At 40.1% G+C, this 26366-nt stretch overlaps 1 protein-coding gene and 1 pseudogene across 4 annotated transcripts in view; both read right to left on the bottom strand.

The window, feature by feature from the left end:
* Positions 1-1666: 1666 nt before the first annotated feature.
* Positions 1667-26366, bottom strand: part of C12H16orf87 (chromosome 12 C16orf87 homolog) — a 30623-nt gene continuing 5923 nt past the window's right edge. The window contains exons 2-6 of one of the 4 annotated variants that reach the window (XM_073307734.2): positions 19557-19724; positions 14395-14625; positions 9341-9437; positions 6787-6969; positions 1667-2204 (exon numbers count right to left, since the gene is read on the bottom strand). In XM_073307734.2, the coding sequence (XP_073163835.1) occupies positions 2086-2204; positions 6787-6969; positions 9341-9437; positions 14395-14415 (420 nt within the window). In that variant the 5' untranslated portion in view covers positions 14416-14625; positions 19557-19724 and the 3' untranslated portion in view covers positions 1667-2085. Of the gene's footprint in view, positions 2205-6786; positions 6970-9340; positions 9438-14394; positions 14626-18799; positions 19176-19556; positions 19725-26366 lie in introns of those variants that run through there. The other 3 variants (XM_078848105.1, XM_073307733.2, XM_073307732.2) reach the window with 3 other exon arrangements.
* On the bottom strand, positions 14645-17449 carry LOC140896249 (large ribosomal subunit protein eL34 pseudogene; annotated as a pseudogene).

Here is a 26366-nt window from a genome sequence, read left to right as displayed (position 1 = left end):
CAGATCGGCTACACGCCATTTCTAGGTGATCTCATCATACAGTCTACCTCCCATAAAGTTATCAAGCTCAGTCTTGAAGCCAGTTAGGTTTTTGCCCCCACTACTTCCCTTGGAAGACTCTTCCAGAACTTCACTCCTCTGACAGTTTGAAACCTTTGTCTAACTTGAAGCCTAAACTTATTGATAGCTAGTTTATATCTCATTGTTCTTGTGTCAACACTGGCACTTAACTTGACAAGTTTCTACGGATTCATATTGATCAACATTCACATGTGAATGTTACTGCTAGAAACTGAACACTCAAATGACTGACTACAAAAATATAATTTAGACTCGGTAACAGGTACCAGCTTAAGATAACAGAGTGACTGTTCATGCTAGTCCTTAGTGTTGTTGTAGCTGTGTTCATCCCAGGATATTAAGACATACAAGGTGAGTGAGGTAATATCTTTTATTGGACCAACTTCTGTTGGTCCAATAGAAGATAACCTCACCCACCTTGTCTCTGCTCTTTCTAGAAATACAAACTAAAGAGAATCTAGTGGTTTGCCTGCACCATAGAAAAACCTATGTTCTCTCCTTAGAAATAATAAGAAAAGGGAAAGGCTGGGAAGATCCTTATAGTGGCGCTGAAACGGGGGGGTGGAGGAGACCTGGGGGCTGTAGCCCTCCCACTTTTTAAAAGTGGACAGGTCTGGCCTGTTCACTTTTCCCCCATGGCAGACCCTGCCTGCTTCCCTTGCCCCTCCCCCTCCCCCTCGGCCTCACCCTCTGACCAGGCCAGCAGCTGATGGAGCCTGGCTGGGAAGCCCGGGCAGTTGTGGGAGCCACATGGACCCTCTATCTCCTTGCGGTGCAAGGGGACTGAAAGCAACCCCTGGCCCATGTCCCTGTCCTCAGGGCTCCCCGCCTGGTCCAGGGCAGGTGTAGATGGAGGGTCTGCAACTCCACACTGGCTCCCCTCAGCTACCTGTGCAGCTCTTACAGCCAGGCTGCAGCTCCAAGGCCCTGTGCTGCAGCCAGAGCCGGGTCAGGGAGAACCACACAGGCACCTGTGGGGAGCCTGGGTCCCTCCACCTGCCCTGGGGCGGGGGTCTTGGAGGGCTGGGACACGAGCAGTGGACTGCTTTTGGCCCCACCCCGGGCAGTGGAGGCTTCCTGGTCCCACTGTTCTCTGGGAGAAGAGGAGGGGCGGGGTGATGCCTCAGGTGGGGGCAGGGCCTCCAGGGCACCTGGCCCTTTGTCCCCTCATTTTTTGGAAGGCTCTGATGGATCATTACTAACTGAAGGAGATGCAGCTGGCAGCTACCAGGTGCAAAATGGTTACTTTAGGACTTCAGCTGTTTGACTCTGCTAAATTTAAGGAGTCTGGCTCAGAAAGGCATATCTGGGATAAAAAGAGAATACTATATAAAGCGAACTCCGTACTAAGAAGAGTTCCCATGGAACATGAGTCACCACGCAAGGTGATCCTAAAAAAGGAACTGCTTTGCTTCCATGCTTATCCCCACTATATCACGTCTATAAAATGAAGAACCAGAACCACTGATCAAAATACTGATCACAACCATCTTCAAAATGAATAACCGTTCTTAAATTAAAAGGAAAATAAGGTCAAGACACCTTAAATAAGTCCTGTTACAAATGTACTTAATTTCCAGTTCAATAAAATATCAGAATATCAATTTATTAAAAGGTTAGATGAACTATACATATGTAAACTGTAATATAGTTGAAAAATCTGAAATATATTTAGTTCTAAAAGAAAATCATTCTTTCAGAAAGTATTTAAAATATTGCATTTCTGGGCAGCAAATCTAACGAAGTGCTCTGGAAATGGTGCATTCTCTCTGTGCATTCATCGAGCATTAGTCTCCAAAGCATAAAGAACTCAAATGTTGACAACGTCGCTTCTTGCTGATGTGTAGCACACAAAAGTCTGTGAGCTCCAAAACAGCAGCACAGTTTTAACAGGGAAAAGCTATGGTCCTGGTTGATGAAGACAATATGCCTCCTGGGAGTCCATGACACCTTGAAAATATGCTAGCCACACTGCATACAACAAAGTCAGTTGTATGTGGTGAGTTAGAGAATAAGTCTTTGATTGATAATTTTTCTGTTTATTTCCGCCAAGGCCACTGAAAACACGAAAGCCTTTTCATCTGAAAGGTTAGCATACATGTCAACTTCTTTTTCTTGTTTCTCTGTAGAAGAAGAAGAAGAAAAGTCACTATGAAACAAAAGCTTTTCTCCAGCTCCTGTATCAGAAGTTTGTATATAAATTACACAGATACTAAATTACTGTTATATGGGACAACATTCAATATTAGTATTGAAAAGTGGTATTAAAGATAAGCAGCTCCCGTCAGGGAAAAGAAGTCACTGAATCAACAGTCTGAAAATATATGACACAAATGCCTATTCTTCAGTGACAAGAAAAGATGACTCAGCCTAACATCATATGAATGATTCCTAACACACAAATGAGAGAGTAGTTAATGCTGCCTAATGCTTCTTCCTCCAGGTGAAAGACAACTCTCTACATGTTACATTTAAAGAGCACCTTTCTGAGAGGACATAAATGATGTATTACAAAATGAAGGTTTCAACACCTGTAAGAAGTAGGGTAGTCCTTTCCCTATAGTATAGGTAGGAGAGTGAGATTCTGAAAGGTTAAGTAAATTGTCCAAGATCACTGAGCAGATTAGTGGCAGAGCCAAGAGAAGAACCCAGAACTCATGACTCAAAGCCCCATTAGGGGTTTCAGATTTCTAGTACTTCAGGAACACTAGCCTTTTCCTGACATGGGACATGTTAATACCCCAGGGAGCCTGCTCCATCCAGACAAGCCAACTGAGAGTGGAGGGGGCTGCAGGTGGGTCACTTAAGTGCAAGAGTGAGCCATCAAGGAGCTCACCTGCTGCAGCACTCCAACCTTGCAAGGCTCTCCTGTGGCACACATAAGGTCCATAAAACGAAGCTTTGTCACAGCCACCTCTTTTAATTCAGCACTCCACCCACCCAGTCTATCCCGAGCTCCTCCCTGATAACTGCCCAGCATTACAGAAGCTCTTTCGTCAGCTTCTTTTTGTCAACTAGCCAGAAAGGGCTAAGTGAGGCTGAGCAGGGGCTAACATGCATTGCAGGAAGGAGAGCATACTTGGGTAGTCTAGCACTCCATGAGGGAATCTGCACAGATCCCCTATCTTCACCCCCTCAAAGCACTCCCTCACCTGGGTCTTTCCAGAGGACTGGGAATGGGGCTCACAGCTAAGGGGGATCACCACCGCATGGGCTTAAAGTTTGGCTTATTTTAACCTATCAGTGTCCCTGTAAGTATATAATGGTGTCCAGACACACTCAGTATTTAGATTTCAGTCTGGGACCATTTGCTGATTTAAGGTCTTTTCTCCCCACTCAATGGCTCAACATTAAAGTCTGTTGAAAGCTATTTAGCAACCTCAAAGCACCTACACAACTATGCTTCCCACGTTTCACTACACAGCAGCTTGCTTAGTGAGGTACTTGGAATATCAAAAGCCAGCACAGATGTTCTAATGCAAAGCTATAAGAAGGTTGTTTTAGTTAAGTACTAGCATTCAAAACACATTCAATTTTGGGAATACAAGTCACTGTAGCTGGATCCCTGGTGAGGTGAGATGCAGTACCATCTGCTGCATTCAGCTTGAAGTCAGGAACTAAGAACCAGAGTGAAGTGAGCTGTAGCTCACGAAAGCTTATGCTCAAATAAATTTGTTAGTCTCTAAGGTGCCACAAATACTCCTTTTCTTTTTGCAAATACAGACTAACTGGCTGCTACTCTGAAACCTAACAAATTTATTTGAGCATAAGCTTTCACTTCCGATGAAGTGAGCTGTAGCTCACGAAAGCTTATGCTCAAATAAATCTGTTCGTCTCTAAGGTGCCACAAGTACTCCTTTTCTTTTTGTTCCAGAAGAAAGCATTGTAAGTGCTAATTATTCTGTATGAAATACTTCTAGCTTGCAGTCATCTTTTTTCCTGTTTCACACTACTCTAACCCAAACAAGCTCAGCCATCCAAAATTGTTAACATCTTCAAAGAAGGGTTTCTGAGTTTCCTCCAACTCCTTTTTGCTAAGCATGGCAGGAGATTCAATGTATTCAAAATAAAATGTATTTGAAGTACCTCCTTTTCACCATGAACATTCACTTGGAATTCAAATGATTGTAAAATTAATTTTACAAAATTACTCTCATTTATTTACAGGCTTCTTAACCAAGTGAACATTTTTTCCAAGATGTTTTCAAATGAATAGCTATTCCAATGGAAATACAATTTTGAAGAACATAGTGAAAAACATTGCCAGATGATTCTACTATGAAGCAGTACCAATCATCAATGTAGAACTTGTAAGTTATAGCCATTCTTACTACAGTTTCATCCTTCTCACCAGCAACTATTGAACATTTTATAGTTGGTTGACCTTTTCCTACCGGCTACGTACAGCCTCTGATTTGGAAAAAACAATCTGATATCCTATTAAAACCTTCCTCATCTGAAGACAGTCTGACTCAGTTCTCTATTATTCACACTTGAGACTTCTCTGCAGGTATGCACAACTATTTTTGTAAGACACCAGAAATGAGAAGAAATCCTTTGCTGCCAAAATGGAAAATTACACACATCAAAATTTCAGCACACCAAAATAAAGAGAACTCTATCCTAGCTAACAGTGATCTTATAGTGAAGGGTCAAAACTGTGTAGGGCCTAGCACACCACCTCAGCAGCAATCAGAAAAGATTTTTTAAATGCTCAAGAAATACATATAAAAGAAACAGCCACACACACTCTTTGCAGGGTCTAGCAATGTGTTCTCCTCAAACACAATAAATGGCCCTGTCATTTCTAGAACCAAAATTCCAGTGAGTTTTGGATAAGGAATTTTTAAAAAAAAACAACAAAAAAACTCTAGTGAAATCACTATGGAAAAAGTTCTTTTGTTTTTACAGTGAAGACAAAATATTTAAGTTTCAAAAGACCTAAAAGGGCCTATTGCATAATATGGACTAATATCCACTTTTTTCCCCCACAGATGACATAAGATTTTGAAGTTACAACAGCACAGAAGAACAGCCCCAGCATGGTAAGCTTCCAAGAGTGCTTTTTACACTCCAGTAATGTTAAATGAAAGTTCTGGATGTTCTAAAACATGTAAGGGGAAACTTGCTCTTTCTTCACAAATCCTCATATTTGTACGCCAAGCTTTGGGATGAAGTGTTTATGGCCCAATTGAAATCCTCTAAAAATAAAAGGTAAATGAAACGCCAACAGGCTCTTGGTACCAGCAGTTCCAAGAGGCACAGCCACAAAGCTGCACAGTAAAGGGCTGAGAAGTACTTAGAGATGTGCATATTTGATGTCTTACAGTGTTGTTAAGCATCGAGACCGGGACAGATCCAACAAGATAAATTGAGGGTGGTTTTTTCAAAGCTGCATAAGTTACTTAGGAGCATTAATTTCATTAGAAGACAACAGGACTTGTGCTCCCAAGTGACCACTTTTGAAAACCCCCACCCTCTATTACTATTATTACCAGAAATATAATATAAGACAGGTCATAAGTTTGTCAAGAAGCTCTTGCTATTTCTGTCCAATTGCTCCTTACCAATCCTGACTGTATTATTTTCTTTGACAATTAATCAGAGCACCCTAGTTTGTGACTGCAGCGAATAAGGAGTTGGAATGTGTTTTCCTCAAACGCAAGAAAACTATAAAATCGTAACACCAATTCCTTTGGCACCTTCATTTGGAGCATCCCTATCTTGTCTGAAGTACCATGTGAACCAAGAGCATCTGAAGAGAACTAGTTGTGAGATACTTAACATACACTCTCATTATTAAGGAGAGTGTGAATCTCCGACATAGCCCAGTATCTTACTTCTAGCAGTGACTTACACTGGCTGCTTCAGAGAAAAATGAATCCATGTGGTCAGCTGTGTAAAGGTTCATCATGGAGACAGCAGGAAGAAGGAAATCCTCTCTGACCCCTGCAGACAATCTGCTTAAGCCTAGAAGCCTATGAAGGACCACTGGATCTTATCAGAAGCAGATGTTTGCAACAGTTCTTGCTTCTCTGAAGGAAATGAGTTAGCCTTGCCATAAATAACATTACCCAAGTGTTGGTCTGGATAGGAAAACTAACAAGTCACTACAGCATGAGACATTTTTTCTTCCTTCTCATAGACGTTAAGGTCACAAGGGACTATCACGATCATCTAGTTTGACCTGCTGCACATTGCAGCAGGCCACAGAACCCCACCCACCCACTCCTGTATTAGATCCCAACCCCAATTGAGTTACTGAAGTCCTCAAATCATGATTTAAAGACTTCAAGTTTCAGAGACTCCACTATTTAACTAAGGCTATGTCTACACTGCACATCTGATAACGGCATGGCTGTGCAACTGCAGCCACGCCATTGTAAGGTGAGCAGTGTAGCCACTCTTTGTTGCTCCCAGCGACAAAATAAAACCACCCCAAGAGAGGGGCAGTAGCTTTGAAACCAGGAGAGCATCTCTTGCTGCCGAAGCACTGTCCATACCAAAGCTTTTAGTTGTTAAAGCTTTTGTCGTGCGGGGTCGGTTTTTTTTCACACCTCTGAGTAACAAAAGTTTTAACAATGAAAATGCAGTGTAGACAAAGCCTAAAACAGGTCGCCAGTTGGATTAATGACAGCATGCCATTAAAAAAAAACCCCAAAACCAAAAATAACTTTCCCCAAATAGGTTTTCTAATTCTCATACCTCTTTCTTCCTCACACTTTTTGGCTGAGGCACTCTTAGGTCTTCCTCGTCCCCGTCTGCTATGATCTGAATGGCTGTTAGATCTGGACCTTTTTCTGTTTTCTAAGTCTTTATTTACTGCAGAATTTATCTTCTCTCGCTTAACTCTCTCTGTTCGTCTCCTTTTGGCCTCACTCTTGTTTTCTGTATAAATGAATAAAGAAAATGTTTGCTTTTATGTCTTTGTTGTTATTCAGTTTCAGCACTTTCCCCACCCCACCTCTTCCCTTAGGTCTCTTAACAAGAATGATTAGTTGCCTGCACAGTAGTAACCTCTCAAGCAGTTCACAACACTTGACTGCATCTGCACACCATCCGCTGAGCTGAGAGTTGAAAAAGTTGTTCTAGGCAAAGGCACAGACATACCCCTTTTTTTTTTTTCATCACAAAGATCAAGTCTTAATTATGACGACATTTATGTAGCATTTTGCAATAAATAAGGATCATCTATTAGCAATACAGTGCATAGGAAATGCTTAGTTCTTAAGTCAGTGAAACTAACTGCACAGATCACAATTTTAAAATGTTCCTGATGTATCACTTCTGATGTACTGAAAGTCACTGCTTTCATTCCAGGTGTTCCCAATTACTATTAAGAAATGGATAAAGAGGCAAACACTAAATCTTCATTTTTTGTCTTGTTTTGCCATCACTCCTGAAACCATTCTCATATTATACAATTCAACATAAGACACCAATTCAACTGTACACTCAGTATGTACGACAGCAGCACCTAGAGGCTCCAACTACCATCAGGACCCATTGTGTTAGGGGCTGTACAGACACGGGCTATGGCTACACTTCAGAGCTTACAGCGGCACTTCCAGTGCAGACGCTCTCAGCGGATGGGAGAGAGCTCTCCTGTCAACTTAACTACTCCAGCCTCCGTGAGTGGCGGTAACTATGTTGGCGGGAGAAGCTCTCCCGCCAACATAGCGCTGTCCACACCGGTGCTTAGGTCAGTGTAACTTACGTCACTCATGGGGGTGGCTTATTCACACCTCTTAGCAACAGAACTTACACCGACTTAAGCTGTAGTGTGTACACAGCCTTAATCAAGCTGCCTTCACACTTTTCACATGCTAGTTTTGGGAAAAAACTTCCAAATTTTGCACCCGAGAGCTTTTGGTATTTACCTGTTGGATGTCATTCTACTACTTTCCTTTCGTCCCACCTCCCAATTTACTGTAGACTAGACATATGCCACAACTAGATGGCAGGACATAGCTTGTGAATATATTAGACAGGAGAGCCAGATATATTCACTTTCCCACTGTAATTACACAAGAGCCTTGCATAATCATAATAAACCCTTTAACGTATCTAATTGGGTTGGTAACTAGTTTCATTTATCAACCACTAGCTAAACAATGGAAAAAACACCAATCACACCTTCCAAAACAAGTTCCACAGTCATTCCCACACTGCCTCCAGCTTGCAAGAATCAACATGTCTGACATCACCACTTTATATTTTCCTAAAGCTCACAATTGGAACATTTTCTCTTCAGATTAAATTAAAAAAACTCTCTAATCTGATCATGTAAACCTTGTAAGTGAAGAACTTCTACAATTCTAAATCAGATTCTTTGGGGATCTTTCCTGAAGGGGATTTATTCTAATGTCCTATTAGTGGTAGACAAACCATTAATAAAGAACATAAAGGAGAACATGAATCATGCTAGAACGCACATCCAACTGATTCCTTTGCATATACATCAACAGAAAACCTCGAATTCGGGAAAATATATTTTTTTATTTTACTGCATACTTTAAAAATAACATCTTAAGTAGCTTTTAGTTTAAGAGCTTCCAAAATACATTTGTTATACAAAGCATTAAATGACATTCTGCTATTTCAGGACTGAGTTAATAAATTCAATGCAGCTCATTAAAAACAAAAATAGGAATTTACTTTTGAATAAAACAACTTCGGTCATCGAGTGCTATGAAATCTGGCTTCTCTAGACATTTATCTTCTAAGTAGGATTAACAGAAAGCTTTCCGTAGGGAGTATATTTGCATGGTGAATAAGTAAGCAGCTAACAGATAAACAATGAATAAAATGGCACGTTTCAGAGTAGCAGCCGTGTTAGTCTGTATTCGCAAAAAGAAAAGGAGGACTTGTGGCACCTTAGAGACTAACCAATTTATTTGAGCATAAGCTTTCGTGAGCTACAGCTCACTTCATCGGATGAAGTGAGCTGTAGCTCACGAAAGCTTATGCTCAAATAAATTGGTTAGTCTCTAAGGTGCCACAAGTACTCCTTTTCTTTTTAATGAATAAAATGTCACTACCACCCGTACACAGGAAGGAAGGCTGCAAAAACACCACCTTTTGTCTTTCACAGTTTGTGAAAGATTAACTTATATTCAAAGTCTGCCTTGCCCCAGTGTAAAGGAAAGAAGAACGGACAAAAGTCCAAGTTTATAATATAGGAGGCCATACGCTTTTCATTGTTTTTTTTTTTTCCAAAGCAGAAATATGAAAGGGAAAGCCCCTCAGTAAGGTTTACCTGCAGTGGGTGGTGATTTCTCAGCACGTTTGGCATGCAAGAGCTTTCGACTAATAAATATGTAGCCACAAGGGCACGATTTGCATGCAACAGGAACCTGAAAGAAAGTGGGGAAAATAAGGTTTTGAAATATCACAAGAGTTCCTCCGTTAAGAAAAAAAATCCCAAATACAAGGCACATGTGACCTCCAAGATATTCTTCACATTTTGTTTATACCCCAAACAGTATTCCGTGTTATTGTGCATTTCATAAAGTTTCATAACAGGGTGGATTTGATTTAAATCACTAGTCAGGAAGACTTGATTTAATAATGGATTTCTACATAAAAGTGCATTCTTGTTGGTAGTTATAACTTTAATACATATTCTTCACAACTCAGAGATAGATGTGGTTTCATTTGTAGAAGGTACACACTATACATTTTTAAAGTGATTTATTTTGAAAACTTTTCAGATTAGTTTTACAGCAATATCAGAAAATGAATGATTGTTTGGTTATTTCATTTACCAAAGGTAACTGAAGCAGATATTTATGAAGTCATTGGGAGGTGAACTATTCAACAGGTTAAACATTAATATTTGGAGGATTTTCTTGCCATGCTGTATTAGGAGGAGAACATCACCAGACAGACATTTAAATTGTTTCATTTAACTAAAACAACATTATGTATTCTGAATTTTTTTCTTCCACAGCAAACATATAATATTTTAACAAACCAAGCATATGAATGTTTGAATTTAGTTAAACATTCAAGTTTTTTAAAATCAGGTTTGTATTTGTTAAAATTGTTTTTAACTAAAAGAGTTAAAGGAAATATTAAAAAAATTAAATTGACTATGTAAGCCAGGTCAACATGAAAAACGTAAAATATTGGCTTCCGCAGCTAACTCAGTTGTCTTCACCTTCATTTTTCTGTTTGGTCATAATCTGGAAAAGAAAAACGAGCTTTCCTGCTTTTTCAGGTCCCAAATGATTTCTCAATTTGGAATGAATGAATTAGTCCAAAGTAAGAAAATATTCTCTCTTTGTACACTGGCAGAAGACACTACTGCTGTTAAATGTGAGATCATCACTTCAACCGTCTCTGAATCCACTGCTTAAGTGACTTCCACCAGTTCACTGGTGTGACTTTTTTTAAAAGATCATCAGCAAACATATATTTCTTGAATGGTTCTTATTCCCAAACTGGGTCTCTTTTACGGCCTGCTGCCATTATAGGTTTACCCTTCTAGAGAGAGAATGGTATGGTAGATCTCAAATCATATGAAGACTACACTCAGAAAGACCTCAAGACTTCTGGAATATGCTGTTCAAACAGTTTCACTTTTGTTTCTACTGCCTGTCCCTCCCTTCTCACATTTATCTTCTCCTTGTCCAGATCTATTCCGCCCCCAACAATCTTCTATTCATTGAACTTTGAAATTTAGCACTTTTAGAGAGAGGTAGAGGATTGAATCTGTGTACACAAATTTGCAGAGACACAACAGGGTTGAGGTCTGTTATTTCTCACCTCTATATATTATTTATTTCAAAACATTTTTTCTGTTAACAAGCATGTTATCTCTGGAGACACAAATCCAGTTTGAGAACTGCAAAACTAAGCATCTCTGATGGTATCTTCTAGACTAAGCACTGAGTCCCATTGGGTAGATAGAAAGATTAACCTAAATAATCTATACAGAAGCCCCTGGAGCCCCATAAAATTGGGTCCCTAATCCATGAACTATTGGAACTCATTTACAAAACTTTTCTTAAACATTACATGATTATATTGCCTGGTACTATAGTATTAGAATTTATGATCCCTATTCTATGATTAGATACCTTTGCGCTATAATGTATTTTAATTAAAACTATGTTTAGATAGGTTTTTTCCTCAAAAAGTATTTTATCAAAAAATCGGATTTACATAAAAAAATCTGATTTTTTTTTTTTTTTTAAAAACACTGATTTTTATCCACGCTGTTTCATAGTAAGTAGAGGAAACCCAGCACTACCCCATCTGGCTGAATACTTGCAATATGGAAGAATTTAGAACGATATGGGAAAATTCTAGAATGCTTACAGCTACAAGGACAGTAGCGTATTCCTTCCTTATTAAAAAAATGTTAACAAAAATTCTTTCCTTCAACAATTAAAAAAACAGAAAAAGTTACCAAAGCACATCATCTACATTAAACATGTTGCAAATCATGGCTTTAGGAGTCAATCAGGAGTGCATTGTGCTGCTTTGATTAGATCTGTATCAAGACAAAGTTATGCAAAGGACTAAAAAACACAGAGGAAACTAAAAAGATTTGGAAGAAATTAACGTTCAAATAAAACAGTGTTAACGCAGGATACCACACAAAAGAAAAAAACAAAAACATGAACATGTCAAAAACATCGAGACAAATCTCTTCAGGTTCGCTGCTGCTTCTTAAAACCATCAATAATGAAAGTATTTACTGTTTATACTTTACCTGATGCACAGGAAACCAATTTCAGTGTGCTTCTAACAGAAGAACAAAATGCCATAACCAAACTGCTGGTCCATACAAAGGAGAATTCTCCTGCTACACAGGCCACACAAACTGTGTTATTGCTTTCTGCAGCACAGCTACATTTTCTGTGCTTTGCTTCACACGTTTATAAGGACGTCACATTTAAGAAAGGTTTCAGAACAACAGCCGTGTTAGTCTGTATTCGCAAAAAGAAAAGGAGTACTTGTGGCACCTTAGAGACTAAATAAATTGGTTAGTCTCTAAGGTGCCACAAGTACTCCTTTACATTTAAGAAAAGCATTTTTTCGTTACCAAACTTGAAGCATGCAGTGCAATTCTACAAACAGTTCACTTAACTAGTAAGCCATGCAGCTCATTCAAAACGTAGTTGGTTATGTTTTTAAATTAAAAAAGTGTGGAATGGAGGAATACCTCAGAATCAATGGCATGCATTATTTTTACATACAACTCACATATTTTTCTGAGTAAACCTGGCAATTATTTAAGTTTTTTATTCTTTGAAAGAAACACAATTCTAGCAGGTACTTTTTCTTTTCTTTGTTTTTTTTTAATTTAACCCACCCACACAGTTTTAAAAAGCTGCATTCTTTGTAAAGCTGTCCCAGAAGTTTACAAATAAATTTTCATACAAATTTTAATCCTCTTCTATTGTGCAACATCTGATCTCATCCAGACAACTGTGAGGCAGTTCTATTAAAACTTAAAAGGGAAATTCAGGAAGTCCTTGTTTTGCTTACTTGTTCATGTGCCACATCAAAGGGGAACACATCTCTTGGAATAGCTGCAAATGTTGCAGAACCAGTACAGGGAGCACAAGATTTGATCTTTTCGTAGAGCCTACATAAATAGCTATTTTTAAACAATAACTTTTTTAGTCTAAGCTTGTTAGAGGCCAAGTGGCAGTTGGTTTCCTTTGCTGTACTCTTAGGCATCATCATCCTCATGTAATTTAGACTTAATAACTGATCACTTCTGTTTATACCTCACACTTTGATCAGGAGAAACCTCATATGAAATTTAAAAAAAATGTACATTCAAAGTATTCAAGAATACCATCCTTCTAGAGACCACTGAACCAATACTATTTCACCAGCCCAAAAAATAATTCTCAAAACTTGCTTTCACCAAGTCTTTGGTATTAGGATATAGCTGGCTATAATTGTTGTTTTGCACATGTAACCAAATTTTGAGAAGGCGGCATCAGATGGTTATTGAAAATTAGAATTTTTTTCTATTGTATCTAGCGGTTATACTGCCTAAGAGTGGTAAAATAGACAACTTGAAACCTAAACAATTTCAAAAGAGTTAAGTAGTTTCAGTTGCTGCTTCTACCACCAGTACCTCTGCCAATTTTTGTAATTTTCCAATCATTTTTACAAAAATGTCTCTCACAAATTATTGCATAAAAGACCCACACAAACAAAAGGAAACTGATTACACAGAAGATATACTGACCATACTGAAAATGCTGTCAAATGCATAAAACTTAAAAAATAATTTCTATAATTGTTCAATTATAGTAATCTTAAGTGTCACAATTAAGAGAAATAGGCAAAAAAATTCAGAGCAAGTGTGATTTTTAGATTGATGATTTAACTTTAATGGAAAGACTTTTTGTACACAAGGTTTGGCCCGCCCCAAAATCTGACTAACCTACCAGAGATTGCGTTTGCATTTAATAAGCCGATTGTCTGATAACTGTGCTGCAATATCAAGAACCAAAATAATATATTTATTTTTAGATATAGCTGAATGATTGATATCTGAAGTTAATTAAGGTGGCACAGGATTTCTATTCTACTCTGCTTTTGATCACTCCAATCTCTCTGATATTCACCTTTTCAGACTTAATCTCTGCCTAAAGGACTTTTTTTTTTTGGGGGGGGGGGGGAGGCAGGGAGTTGAGCTTAAAGGGAAAATGATACTAGATGATTTTGAATATAAGTACAGGTTGAATTTTTACATAGTTGCTTTTCAGAGAAATGCTGGGCTCCAACATCTTTGAAAGGAAAGTGCTATAAAAGTGCAAAATATGGGTTAAAATTCTGTGAATGCTTACTAATAATACATAGTGAATCTATCCCACAATAATAGTCAGAGTTTGCTGGACCATACCCTACCTACTATTCTATGCCAAATTTTCATTTAATTCATTTGCATAACAAATATTAAAAAATAATCTGTTCTTTGTTTCACCCTATTAACGCCATTTGCCTTGGGCTCCCTGATTTACTCAACTATGTGGGTTTGATTTTGTTTTCACACCACATATGGTGAGTGGTTCTAAGCAAGCTCTTACACTTAAGGTGTATGCAGTCAATATACTAAATCGCCTCGAGAGTTTGAATTTAAACTATTTCCATGAAAAGTTCCACACACACATTACTGGCAGCACAGAATTCTGGGCATGTACCTCAACACCCCTGTTCTGAGAGTAGTTGAGAACTGGTAGCACAGACTGACTGCCCAAGATGAGAACTTCCTCTATGGAAGGACTGACAGATAGCTATGGGTGACTATTCTGGGGAATATATAACCTAGCCACTTACATATAAAGCTGTGGGTTCCATTGGTGCGAAGGCAAGAATTTAGCTTCTTCTACTGTGTGCACAAGGGTTCCGGAGCATTGAGAAACAATCAGGCCACACTAGCAGCCTTTGGGCTGGAACAGCACATATGCATGTAATTCCAGGCTAGCAGCAGGAAGAGCCTAGCACAGAAATTCAATTTGGACATGCATACCATTTACTTTAAGCAGAATGAATTTAGACTAGCAGGACCTTTAAAAAAACAAAAACAAATTAATTACTTGCTCTTATAGCATCATAAGCCCCCAACAATATTAGACTGCAAAAAGTCTTACACTGAAATACCTTTATTCATTTTAATTTCTTCTTTTATCACCCAGGATGACAATTGAGCATGTTACTTGCTTCTCCCAGAAACAAAATATAATGCCAAATTGAACATGTCAGCATATTTGCAAGCAATGCTCATATTAAAATTTTGTATTAAAGCTAATGTTAAAATTATACAATACACAGGTTAAGGAAACAGTGTCTGTTCATCTGGGTGTAGTGCTTAGATTAGTACAAAATCTAGTTTAAAAGTCATAAAATATATAATCTTACATAGTCATAAGTATATAATCTGCAGTAACCCAAATTTAGGTGAATAAATTTAACGATAGAGTTTAGCTATTATGCTCCAAATATTCAGGTACATCACTCATGAAAAATTATATAGAGTTGGTTGTAGAAAGCAAATACAGGAATCAGTGTAGATTGTCCCTCAGTAATTGAGCATTTAGGATAGGTTGTCCTTTAGTAGATATAATCCATCAGAGAAGTATTTCAGTTACTTTCTGATTTCACTTCTCATGACCCATAGAATCATAGGACTGGAGGGGACCTCGAGAGGTCATCTAGTCCAGTCTCCCACACTTTTTTTTTTAAAAAGTTGAAGTTTCATTTATTAGGCAGACCATACAAAGAGATTCACTTAGATTTCTGACTCTGTGCTTGTGCCTTCAACACTTTCACAACAATCTTCCGCTCCTCAATAAGGAAAGCTTGTTTGATTCTGTCACAGACACATTTAGCACACATAGCAGAGCCTATGGCGGTTCCAATATGCTTCTGTGTTTTTGACAGCCTCATAAGGACTTAAGGGCACACAGCACGAACACCCCAAAGTCTTCCTGGACACACACCACATGCAGACTTTGGCGCCTTGCCAACTTTCTTAGTGTAAAGGTAAAGAATCCTGTTACTTGTTACAGGTGTCCGGGACAGCCTGGTCTTCTTACAGGCAGTGTTGTAGGACAACCTACAATGGTATGTCAGATGCTGAACCATTTTTTATATCGGGTGCCAGGACTAAGTATTATTCTAGCCCATTCCTGAGAGATGTTTGTCTAACCTGCTCTTAAAAATCTCCAATGATGGAGATTCCACAACCTCCCTGGGCAATTTATTCCAGTGCTTAACCACCCTGATAATTAGGAAGTTTTTCCTAATGTCCAACCTAAACCTCCCTTGCTTCAGTTTAAGACCACTGCTTCTTCTCCTATCCTCAGAGGTTAAGAAGAAAAATTCTTCTCTCTCCTCCTTGTAGGAACCTTTTATGTACTCGAAAACTGTTATGTCCCCTCTGTCTTCCCTTTTCCAGACTAAACAAACCCAGTTTCTTCAATCTTCCCTCACAGGTGATGTTTTCTAGACCTTTAATCATTTTTGTTGCTCTTTGTGGACTTTCTCCAATTTGTCCACATTTTTCCTGAAATGTGGCGCCCAGAACTGGACACAATACTCAAGTTGAGGCCTAATCAGCATGGAGTAGAGCGGAAGAATTACTTCTTTTGTCTTGCTTACAAAAATCCTGCTAATGCATCCGAGAACGATGTTTGCTTTTTTTTTTTTTTTGGCGCAACAGTGTTACACTGCTGACTCATATTTAGCTTGTGGACCACTATGACCCCCAGATCCCTTTCTGCAGTACTCCCTCCTAGGCAATCATTTCCCATTTTGTATGTGTGCAACTGATTGTTACTTCCTAAATGGAGTGCTTTGCTTATTGTGCTTATTGAATTTCATCCTATTTACTTCAGACCATTTCTCCAATTTGTCCAGATCATTTTGAATTTTAATCCTATCTTCCAAAGCACTTGCAACTCCTCTCATCTTGGTAGCGTCCGCAAACTTTGTAAGTATACTCTCTATGCCATTATTTAAATCACTGATGAAGGCATTGAATAGAACCAGACCCAGATCCGATCCCTGCGGGACCCCACTTGTTATGCCCTTCCAGCATGACTGTGACCCACGGATAACTACTTTCTGGGAACTGTTTTCCAACCAGTTTTGCACCCACCTTATAGTAGCTCCATCTAGGTTGCATTTCCCTAGTTTGAGAAGGTCATGCGAGACAGTATCAAAAGCTTTACTAAAGTCAAGATAGAAATATGAAAGCATATCCCAAAAAGCCTAGCCTCCCAAACAAGACTTGAGGATGAACTGAAATGCCTTAAAACTAATGTAAGTCTATTGCAAGTAGAAGCCAGGCAAGAATAAGCAAATCAACAGTTAACTGTCATACAATTTAAAATTTTTCTTTATAAAAATAGGACACTGTCTGATACAGGCCTAAAAATAAATCGGTTAGAGTTTTATAGGATCTAATATGAAATAGAAACATTTTTCAGTAAGTTAAAAAAAATTATTTTTATTTAAACATTCTCTTGTAGTGCTGTACCATTCTGCCAGTGGATTACAAAAGAGTGAAACTGACTAGTCATTTCCATTGTTCAAAATTAGTACTATGTAAACAGTAAATAGCAAGGACAAGTTAGTTAGAAATAAAATGGTAATAATCCAATTTGGTTATTTTTGCTATGTAATTTTTAATGCTGTTGCAATACAATTCATCCCCAGGGCAATACACCAGTAAGAGATGATCAACTTGTGGAGCAGTAGCTCACAAAACTCCCTACAGATTTGAGTCACACTACACTAGAAATCCTTCTGATTAAGGTCTCAAACTGGTAAACTGCAGCAAAGGGAAAGAAAACTACTGAATCAGTATCACACATTTGAGAGTATTAATCATCCAAAGGCAAAATTGTATTTGTACAGTTAATAAATTGTTTAAAAGTTACTAATATCTTAAGTGTAAATAATTATATATTCTTCACAAAAACCTTCTGCATAAGACAACTCTATAATGCTAATCAATATTTCCAAACGTTCAGATTATATTCCAGATAAAGACTAGAAAGGCAAAGGCTATATTGCACTAGAACACTGGCTCAGAATTAAGCACCATTTAGAAGTGAGTTTATTTTAAACTCAGGAAGCTAGCTCAACTTTTTCATAACTGAATGCATCTGGGCCACAAACTTCCTGAATTAACTTTGCAAAGGTTCAACACCCAGTCAACGTTTTAACTCAGAAAGTCAAGAGATGACTACTCTAACTATCAAGAGCTGGAGAGTGGACAGAAGCAACAGAGAACATTAAAAACATTATATTTAGTGAGGAAGTCCTTGTTGTGGAACACACCACACAAAGCGACCAGTCTTAAGACAAGTGGAAGCAGTGTGGAAAAGGGCTGTGACCTTCTGAACTCTATGCAACTAGATAAGAGGTAAGCCAGGATAAGCACATTGAACATGCCCTGTGCCATGCAAGGAGAGGGCAAAGCAGACTTTTAATGGGATTCTTGAATGATGATGAATTATGAGGTGAGAAGCAATTACTGAATAATAAATCAGACTTCCATTAAGAAAGGTGAACCAGGTTCTTGTGAAAACAACAAGGAGTCCTTGTGGCACCTTACAGACTAACAACTTTATTTGGGCGTAAGCTTTCGTGGGCTAGAACCCACTTCATCAGATGCATGGAGTATCAGAATCCCTTTTCCTACCACCTAAGCTGCACTGTGTTACTAACTTTTTCATACTGAGTGACTTGGACCTCATCAGACAAACAGAATCCCATTTTGTAAGTGGATGCACAGTGCAAAAAAAAAAAAAAAAAGTTCTGGGTTATTTTTAAAAGCTCTGTTCTCCGACCTCACTCTGTGTCCCCCAGCTCTCCTCCGGTCTCCTCAGAGGCACTTTTCTCAGCTTCCGGAGCACAACACTCCAGATAAATAGCAAAGTAGCAGCATGCCCCTTCCCAAAACAACCTTGTAAATCCTAAAGTGCTGCAGTTATAAACGCATCTGTCCTGAAGGACGTTTTATTAAATAATGGAGGCGAGCGGGGATTGCAAAGGTGAGTCCCTCTCTTCCCCTGCCAACCCCTGATGGACATGTGCAGGGCGCTGCAGAGGTTTGGGATGAGGAAAGCAGCACTGCGCGGGCTTCTCCCTTACAGGGGGGCTGAACGGGGCAGGCTCAGTTAATGGGTGGAAGGGGGCAGGCTCGGTGCCCCTTGCCCAGCCGAGGTCTCACCTGCTGGTCGCACTCCGGGCAGGACTTGGTGGCCATCTTCACTTTCTTGGCCCTACTCGAGGACATGCTCTTTGCTGCTGCTGCGGCGGCGGCGGCGGCTGGGTGGGAAAGTGGCCGCCCCACCCCCAAGGGACGCGATGGAAAGCGGGGCTGGCCGGCACGGCGCGCGCCACACACCTCACGCGGCCGCCCGGGCAAGTGCACTCTCGCCCGCGCGACCTTAGGACCCGGCTCGCGCCCGAGCCCGCGCCCACTGCCGCGAACTCTCGGGCCCAAGCGCTCCCGCGTTACTCTCCTCCCTGCCGTCACAAGCCACGCCCCCGACGGCCGCAGCTGCAGGGCGGGATTTAACGAGACCCCGCCCCGTCAAGGGATTGGCCCGGGCCCGGACGGCAGTCTCAGGCAAGCGGGCTAGGGGGAAGTGGGTACGGCGGCGCGCGACGCTTCTTGCTCTGAGGGAAGGCGGGGGGCGCGGGCGGGGGGCGCGGAACCGGCCGTGGGTTCAGATACAGCCCATTCCCATGCCACAGTGGTTCCGCGCAGGGCGCTGCAGCGTGGCCGCTCTGGGGCCGGGGAGAAGGGCGGACGCTTAGCCGCCCGTCCAGTTCTCTCAGCGCCCGCGGCTCCCGGCCGTTGCCCCCGGCTCAGCCAGCGGGAGAGGACGGAGCGCTGGGGCTGCGGGTGTAGGCAAAGAGGAGAAATTCAGTGCTGACAAATAGCAGGGCCTGTAACCAGGGAGAACAAAGAAATCGCGTACTTGCAACACCCATTGCGCTAACGCGAGTTTAATCTTGTCTCACGAGTACCGTTGCAAAATTCCTTTTGTGTGGAGCCCGGGCAGCTCCTGTCGTTGCTTCAGGGAAGGTGTGGAATTGGGAGTCGAAAAGTGGGTCTCCAGGAAGATGGTTTTCTGAAGTGGTTGAAACTAGAAGAAAAACATTTTGAAAATCACTGCGCTGTTCGTTTTTATAACGCTCTCAGCGCTAAGGGTTATCTCCCCCGATCCTTCAATTTCGATCTTACACAAGTAACACGTCATTCAAGGATGGTCACTTTAGGCATCTTCCTTTCCCAGTTGACTGTCCGTCCCATAACTATTAGCAGCAATCATAATATGAGGGAAATTAAAAGACAAGTTTACTCTTATTTCCAGTATTAAAGTATAGGCTAAGTATGAATAAGAAGAATAGGGGTAGTAAAACAGGAGTGGAATTAAAATCTTTTATATACAACAAAAACATTTTTTAAGATTTTAAAACAGACTATACAAGTCCTTTGTACCAAGAAATCCAGAACAAGAAAACTCTGGGGGTGAGAAGTGAATTTTTATTTTGCTCTATTCTGTTTTACTTTGATGTTTCTTTCTTTATTTTTGGGTGCCTAGTGCTTCAGCCTGGGTTATGCACACATTATACACTTGCAAATTCAAAATTGTTTCTTTTAATCCATTTCAGTCTATTTTCTAAATATTGTGCCCGGTATCTGTAGCAAAAAATCAGTAAAATTGTCCGGTAGATTGTTTTTATATATTAGTATTTTTGAGGGGGAAAGTATAGAGAATAAGTGTTTATACCATAATATAAATTTATTGCTGACCAAATTTCTTTTTGAATAAGCTTTCTAAAACAATTTGAGAACATAATTTAAATGTTTTTTTCACATTTGAAAACTAGGTCAAGAAATAGCTCTTAGTCTGAAACTGTTGAATTGTAAAGGGCATTTTTCCCCCTAAAAAAAGTGTTTATAGATGAGCTCAATCTCTGGAGAGAAAAAAGAGGGTGATAGTGACAGTGCTGACAACCTTAACCATAGCCTTGGATGACTTTTCTATATATTGTAAAGGGTGTAATGAGGAAAGAGGAGGGAAAGTCTCCATGGAAAATTCACGTTGAACATTATTGTTTAAGTTCTACTGAAGTAGAACTGCCAACAGTATTATCGAGCTGTACTGGGACTGCAATGCTTCCACATGGGTGGCAATCCATGTATTGTAAGGCTGGCTCTGCACACAATGCAACACAGGAAATTTGGAGTTACATCTCTATTTTGGACTTTAATTCACTTTGCGTTGTCTAGATATTGAAGAAAATCTTAGGATAAAGGTGCTCTTACTAAGAATCTTATCTGTGTTTTCCTTCAGGCAGAGAAACATAGGGACACACTGGAGGATACATTTTTAAAAGCTGATCTTTTTTTGTTATTGCTAGTTTATTGCTCAGTTAAAGTAATACATTGATAAGATGGCTTGATGCAGTCATTTAGTTCCTGGTGGAAAGGAATCAATACAGGGAGTGAGGTATTTAATTATTTACCAGGACAGTGCAGCTTGTTTTTTCCACTGGTCAGATTAAAAAGACACTGTTCTTTCTTCAGACCAATCCAAACAGAAAAGGATTAGAGCTTCTGTTAACTCCTCATAGGATAGATCTTCCTACAGTTCACAGGCCTACCATCCTATCTCCTTGCTGCCATTTATGCACAGACTAGTGCAGGGAGTCAGGTGCCTGGTGCAGTTAAGCTAGTACACCATCCTATAAGGATCCCTGTTGATTCACTAAACCTAATTGTTGAATTGCTGGCAACGGTTTCAGAGTTTCTTTCTTGGGGGAACGGGAGTAGGAAGAAAAAACAAAGAAACACCTACCCTGGACTGTTAACCACAACTTCCAGACAAAAAAGAACCAACCGTAATGGTCTTCTGCTGGAAGCTCATAGATCCAGTCAAGTTCTAAAAAACCCTTTGTAGGTACTTCCATCTGCTTTGTATCTTCCTTTGCCCATGTTGTCTTTTTGGAAAGCAGATGGGCATTGCGCAGGCCAGGCGCAATGCTAAAATGGAGAGAGCAGGTATAATGGAGGGCAGGTATTCTGCTGAAGAGAGCTGTGTTCTGAGCTCAAAACTGTGAGTCTCCTGAGTTCTGATCCCAGCAATGACACTTATGCCCTTTGTGGCCTTGGGCAAGTTACTGAAAACTCCCTGCCTCAGTTTACCTATCTGTAATGGTGATGATACTCAGAGTGTTGTGAATATTAATGAATTAATGTTTATAAGGCATTTTAAATGTGAAAAGAGTTAAGAATTATTCTAATAAAAAGGGAAGGATAACCCTTGTAGGTGGAGGCAGGGAAACTAATTAAAATTGGAACATATACTTTCAAGTAATTAAAAGAACATACATACTGTAGGTCAGCAACATATTCTTTATTGTGCATTTCTGCTAAGTGCAGACTTAAAATGGCTGTGCTTACTTTTTAAGGCAGACTGTGAAAATTTACTATATGTCCTATGAAGAGCTACGCTGAATACAAGACGTATAATACTCACTCTCATAAGCAGTTTACTACTGGGTGACCTTCTCCTGTTTATTCTAAGGGAGTCCACATACTGACTAGTTAGTACAAAGAAGATATAAAATGAAATGCAAACTATGGCTCAGGAAATAGATGGCTATCCCCACCCTTAGCAGTTATTTGAAACACAGGCCCAGATAGTCTCCTCCTGTAACAAAGTCCACAGGAGGATTTTGGAAAATATCTGCGGGGACCCCCTTGGGGAGATTCTCTCTCCTCCCACTCACACATATACTGTTGGGGGAAGAAATTGCCCGCCCTTGGGGAGGGAAAGCTGCTGTCCTGCCCCCAAACACAGTGGGTCCATGTCCACTTTTGACCCAGCATGCCAGTCCCTGCTTCTTGAATGCATGACTCCAGTGGAGCCACACTGCCAGAGACTGAGCACAAATGTCCTGCCTGAGGGCTCTTAAAAAAAGATAATATAGCCCCCGGGTGGCCATATGGGACTGGAAATGGGGGATGACTTCTATGACTGGACTTGTTACTAGCCTGCCCAGCACCTCACCTCATCCCACCCCACCCCTTCGCTCTCCAGCCCTTCCCTCAATACAGTCCCGAAATCATGGAGAGCCTTTTATATTATCTAGAGAAGAGGGGCACATGGTGCCATGGAGGCAATTGAACCCCTCTCCCACACAGGGGAAGGGAGAGAGTTCCATACAGCCGGTAATTTCTTTTTATGTATCTTCAGTGTTTACAAGGGATCTATCATAATCTGCAAGCAGTCTACAATAATGAAGTCAATGTCAAACTGAATATGTGAGTGGTATGATAAGTGACATAATACTGACAAACTGATGAATCTATTCATATTTTGTAAGATGTATGGTATAAGGTAAAATAACATAAGAACATTATAAAACCCTTAAATGTTAACGTACCCAGGACCGGAATTGACTGATCTCTAGGATTAAAACACAGATTAGGGTGTGCCATAGCTATTCTAGGTCATAGTGAAGTTTTGAATCTACATTTAAAAACAGAATAGACAAAGTTTTTATGCTGATGCTGAAAATCTAGGTGATAAGCTCTTACATTATACCCAAAATACACAGTTCAGATCCAGACAGGTTGTCAGGTCAATTGAAATCTCCGCATTGTTGCTGTCATTCCTTTAGGGATTAGTAACACTAATTTCACGGCCCACTTTGTCCATGGTTGCTGGTGTTAACAGAGACCCCTATCAGAGGTTTTCTATTCTTTCCTATTGCTTCTAGTTTTACTCAGTCTTTCCTCCTCATTCACTACCCATTTCTTATCCTTGCCTGTTAGTTGTTTTGGAGAGATGCCATGGCTTCTCCACCTCTTCCCTTTCTCGCATTGCTGAATAAATTTACCTATCCATATTAACTATCAAGTCATGGTTTTGATTATTCCCAGGTTTCAGGTCTATTAGATCATACTCTTCCATGTTTGCTAACATCTGTCTGCTGTGCTTCATGTCCTGATATAAAGTTACTGAATTGCCTACCCATTCCTTGTTATTCCCTTCCTTGAGAGTACACTGAAGCACAGATTTTCAAAGGTATTTAGGCAGCTAGAAGTTAGGTGCCTAAATGTCTTTGAGGATCTGGGTCCAGGTCTCTGAGATTGACTGTTCTCACAATGCATTCAGATTCAGCCTGTAGCACGTTATTACTAGCGTAGGCCTTTCTCCATACCTGCATAAAAGGAAAAGCATGTTTATCTTTGCTATAAACTGGGATTGTAACCAAAGGCACAAATCCATGCTATGCAGACAAGAAATTTCAGAGTTTTGTTTCTGAATCAAGATTAGGTTCAATGAGCCAGGAGTCTTATGCTGCTTCTGTTACAAGAGAGATGATTATTTATTTCTTTATTTACATGAATAGAGAATACATAGCGGAAACTGTTTTGTCACACAAGATTTCAGAGTCTTTAACAAAAACAGTAGTGTCCTGCTTTGCATGAAACATTATCTACTGGAGAATGAAAGTAATACATAAATCAATATAAATCTATTGAAATATCATTTATATCAAAACAAAGCATTAATGAATGATATACAGGATGCTGATAACGTTCAGTTTACAGTTCAAAAATATCAATTCAACTATACTGTTACAAATTAAACAAAAAAACGGTTCCCTTACTCCATGTAAAGCTGCTGGTATTCATTCTTTAGGCAATTAATTATTCATTACTGAGACCTTCTGAATAATGCATGTGGTTTTCAAATGCTTTCATTACTTTCTGGCTTTCTTCCCTTTTTATGATTGTGTTCCTTAATATATTCAACTGTTTCACATTCAAATGGAGTTACATTTGTTTAATACATGGTCTCGTAGATTCTGTCTACGGAGAAAACAAATCTAAGCTCTGAAAGTCAAATACTAGCACCATTTCAGACAGCAGCCCTGGGCCCAGTCCAGCATCCAGAAAGACACTAAGCGTAACTGAACCCTTTGGCTTCAACAGGAATTAATGGTACTCAGCATATCAGTGGAAATGCTGAGCACCTTGATGAACTGAGACCCATATGAAATGTGCCTCACAAGAACTTGAAATAGCAAGCAAAAAAGTGATGACACTATTTCCATCTCATTTTAGATCTCGTATGAAAAGTCTTTTCTTGTCCTTGTCTGTTCTTCTTTGTGTCTCTCTTTTATTATGTCATGTAATCTGAACACTGAAGTGTTTTGGGATTTAGAGTTTTTCCTTCCTTTGATTTATTGGAATGCTTTTATATAGAAATTTACGAAAAGAAGCCTCTGTTACACTACAGAATCTCCAAGTGTAAAAGTACTAAGAACAACACAAATCTAATAATTATAATATTAAATTATCTAATCTACAGATTAGTAAAAAGAACCACTGTATAAGTTTAAATAAAAAATGCCTCTTTTCCCTTCCCATCCCACCTCAGCTTCATCCCTCCAGATGAAAGAATTATTTATTATGTGCAAGACACTCCAACTGGAAACTGGCAGTTTCTCCCTCTCTCTGTGTGTTATCCCTGCCTGAGGGGAAATGATGAAGGCCTTACATTTCTAGGGTAACTTTCATAAAATATATTTCAAAAATACTCTGAAACCTTTCATAAAATATGTATACAATAAGTTCAGTTTCACTTCCTCTCAGCAGCTTTAGTCAATCTAAAAGAATTCTGTTCTTTAATACTGGTTTTCTATAGTCCAGAGAGGGGCCTGTGGACCCATGGGATGAAAGAGTTTTAGGTCACATCTACACTACAAATTTTGGTCAACACGAGTTAGGTTGGTGTACAGCCGCTGAAGTATATATATCACTCAGCTGTGTGCATACTCAGCTGCTTGTGTTGACAGTGTGCACTAGGAGAGTTTGTTGATGGACATAGTGAAAAAAACCTCCAGGTTGCTGGTAGTATTCACAGAGCAGCTGCAGAAGGTGGAGCAGTGCTTCTGGGCCCAAGAATCAAGCACTGACTGGTGAGATCACATCATAATTCAAGTTTGGGATGAAGAGCAATGGCTGCAGAACTTTTGAATGAAAAGGTCACATGCATGGATCTGTGTGCTGAGTTTGCCCCAGCCCTCCCTCACAGCAACACCAGAATTCACAGAGGAGAAGCAAGTGGTGGTCATGCTCTATACGCTTCCAGTGCCAGATTGCTATCTGTCGGTGGGAAATTATTTTGGAGTTGGAAAATCCACAGTGGGGGCCTGTGATTGGGTGTCCATCCTACACAAGGCTTGCATAGGTAAAAGGAGCAAATAACCCTTTGACAGGCTGCACTGGGAGAAGAGTCAGGGCTGATAAGTTCTAATTGATGATGAACCCTAGCTGCACAGGGGCAAGCTGAGCTAGTATAAGACCAGGAATTAGAGGACAAGAACTCCGCAGTCATCCCTGAGAGAGGAGGAGGAGGAAGAAGTCTAGGGGGCAGGGGCATGGGCCCTACCAATAATTGGCAGGGGTACAGAGCTCCACCGGGGTTGGGGTGGGGAGAGCGAGTTCCTTCAGCCCTGGGACTGCAGTGAGGGTACAGAATGTGCCCCTCCAAAAGTGGTCACATTTTTATTCCTGGACAAACCCCTGCTAGGGGGAAAGTAAGCCCTGGGATCCTGTGTTGGACAGTTGGACTATACACTCTGGCAAGAGTCTGAGGCGCGTGAAACAGCCACAGGGAGCAAATATAGCTTTGATGGTAACCTAGAGGCGGACTGGAGCTAGCGAAGAAAGGGAGAAAGCAGCCCAGAGAAACAGCAACGGG

This window comes from Lepidochelys kempii, chromosome 12 (genome assembly GCF_965140285.1).
Source record: "Lepidochelys kempii isolate rLepKem1 chromosome 12, rLepKem1.hap1, whole genome shotgun sequence".
NCBI classification, from domain to species: Eukaryota; Metazoa; Chordata; order Testudines; family Cheloniidae; genus Lepidochelys; species Lepidochelys kempii.
This window is presented reverse-complemented; position numbering and strand designations above follow the sequence as displayed.